We start from the raw sequence: 1584 nt of genomic DNA on the forward strand, positions 1-1584 counted from the left end.
TTCCAACAAATACCATGCATGAGCCCAATAATTTGACATAAATTGTGATATTATTTAATTTCATAGCATTTCTAATGAATGTCAACTCTGGGCGACTACACATTATACTAATTATGCAAATCGCTATTGTATCGTTGCAAGTTAGCGAAAGTAAATTCAAATAGTCGCACTTGTGGGATATATCAAAAGCTTAATCAATGACAAAGATGGTAAAAGGGATTGGATGTAATGAAATGTTTACTTTTTAGCAAAGTAAACACTTACAACGCTTTCGTTTTGATTCGCTGCAATTAATGATTATTTAAAAGGAGTAATTTCAGAAGTTTAATTCCATTGATCGTACAAAAATATACAATAGTGCAAATCTAATAGCTGTAAAGTCTAAAATGTTTGATGTGCAGAAATTGGCAGTTTATCGCGCCTTTGGAAGACAGTTAGTGATTGTGGATCAACTTTAGAACTATTTTATTCTGAAACTACTCGGTAGTGTAAGGACAAACTGTCCAAAACACTAACTTTCATCAATAAATAATTATAAAATCAAGAAAAAAATCCAAATATTGAAAACATCTTTACCGCCGAATTTTGCAAAAACAACGAATTCTATAGACCATGAAATTTTGCAATTTTCGAGATAACTTTTTTTCTCTAAAAGTTAAGGCAATTTATTTATAACGGCAGAGAATTATTCGTTAAATATTGTAAACTTATCTGGAACGCTCCTGCTTGCGTATTTGTTATGTGAAAAAAAATGTAACCGAATTAGTATTTTAACGGAGTCGAGTCAAATGCAGATTGATTTGGCTTTTACTTTTCATTCCTTTTTTGCTTGCAATAAGTTTTTCTGTTATTACTGTTGGATAGCTGTAATGATTTTTGAAAAATTCCGTGTATGAACCCAATAATTTGACATTACTGGGAATTTATTTCATTTCCAAGCATTTTTAATTGATTTTTACCATCCGCTCCTGCTTTTAGTGATCATTTGGCAACTCAATTCCATCAGTACTCGTAAAATGACTGCAATTGATTTGACTCGATAGTAAATGATTATGGAATTTGTGTAAACGTATCCTCGCCGTTCGTGGTTGCATACTTGTCGAGATTTTCCGTAAAAGGTGGGAAACATTCATATGTATTGTGATAGCTGAACGAAGGGAAAAGTTCGCGGAAAATCGGATTAGGTGAGCGTGAAGAAGGTAAGCGTTGTAAGAGGCGTAAGAATTTCGACGGTTGGCGATCGCCGAGTTGTTCACTGTACAATGTTTGGTCGATACGATGGACTGCGCTCTTTTTAAATCGCTTGATGCAGGAGCGCTTATTGCTGCTGAGCCATTGAAATCGAAGTTTCGGAACTGTAAAAGAACATCAACCGTTATTCCACTTAACATCAATTGTAGTTTCGTAGCTTGCTCGGGAATGTTTTCCATGCGAAGAAGATATCAAATCGCAAAGAGCACAATTCGGCATCAGCCGCATAGAAAGTGGGAACACTTAGCGAAGTGGAGATTTTCGACGGGGCCGAGGGCTAATGGTTGTATGATTTGGGCACCAGATGCGAAATTGATGGCTCAATATCGTTGA

General features: G+C 35.5%; 1 protein-coding gene across 1 annotated transcript; it reads left to right on the forward strand.

Moving 5' to 3' along the window:
- The first annotated feature begins 1278 nt into the window (after positions 1–1278).
- Positions 1279–1584, forward strand: Tsp_10143 (conserved hypothetical protein). Its single transcript, XM_003373255.1, has one exon. The coding sequence runs from the start codon at positions 1279–1281 to the stop codon at positions 1582–1584; it is 306 nt and encodes a 101-aa protein (XP_003373303.1).

The sequence above is a fragment of the Trichinella spiralis genome (assembly GCF_000181795.1).
Source record: "Trichinella spiralis strain ISS 195 chromosome Unknown Scfld6, whole genome shotgun sequence".
In the NCBI taxonomy this organism is placed as follows: Eukaryota; Metazoa; Nematoda; class Enoplea; order Trichinellida; family Trichinellidae; genus Trichinella; species Trichinella spiralis.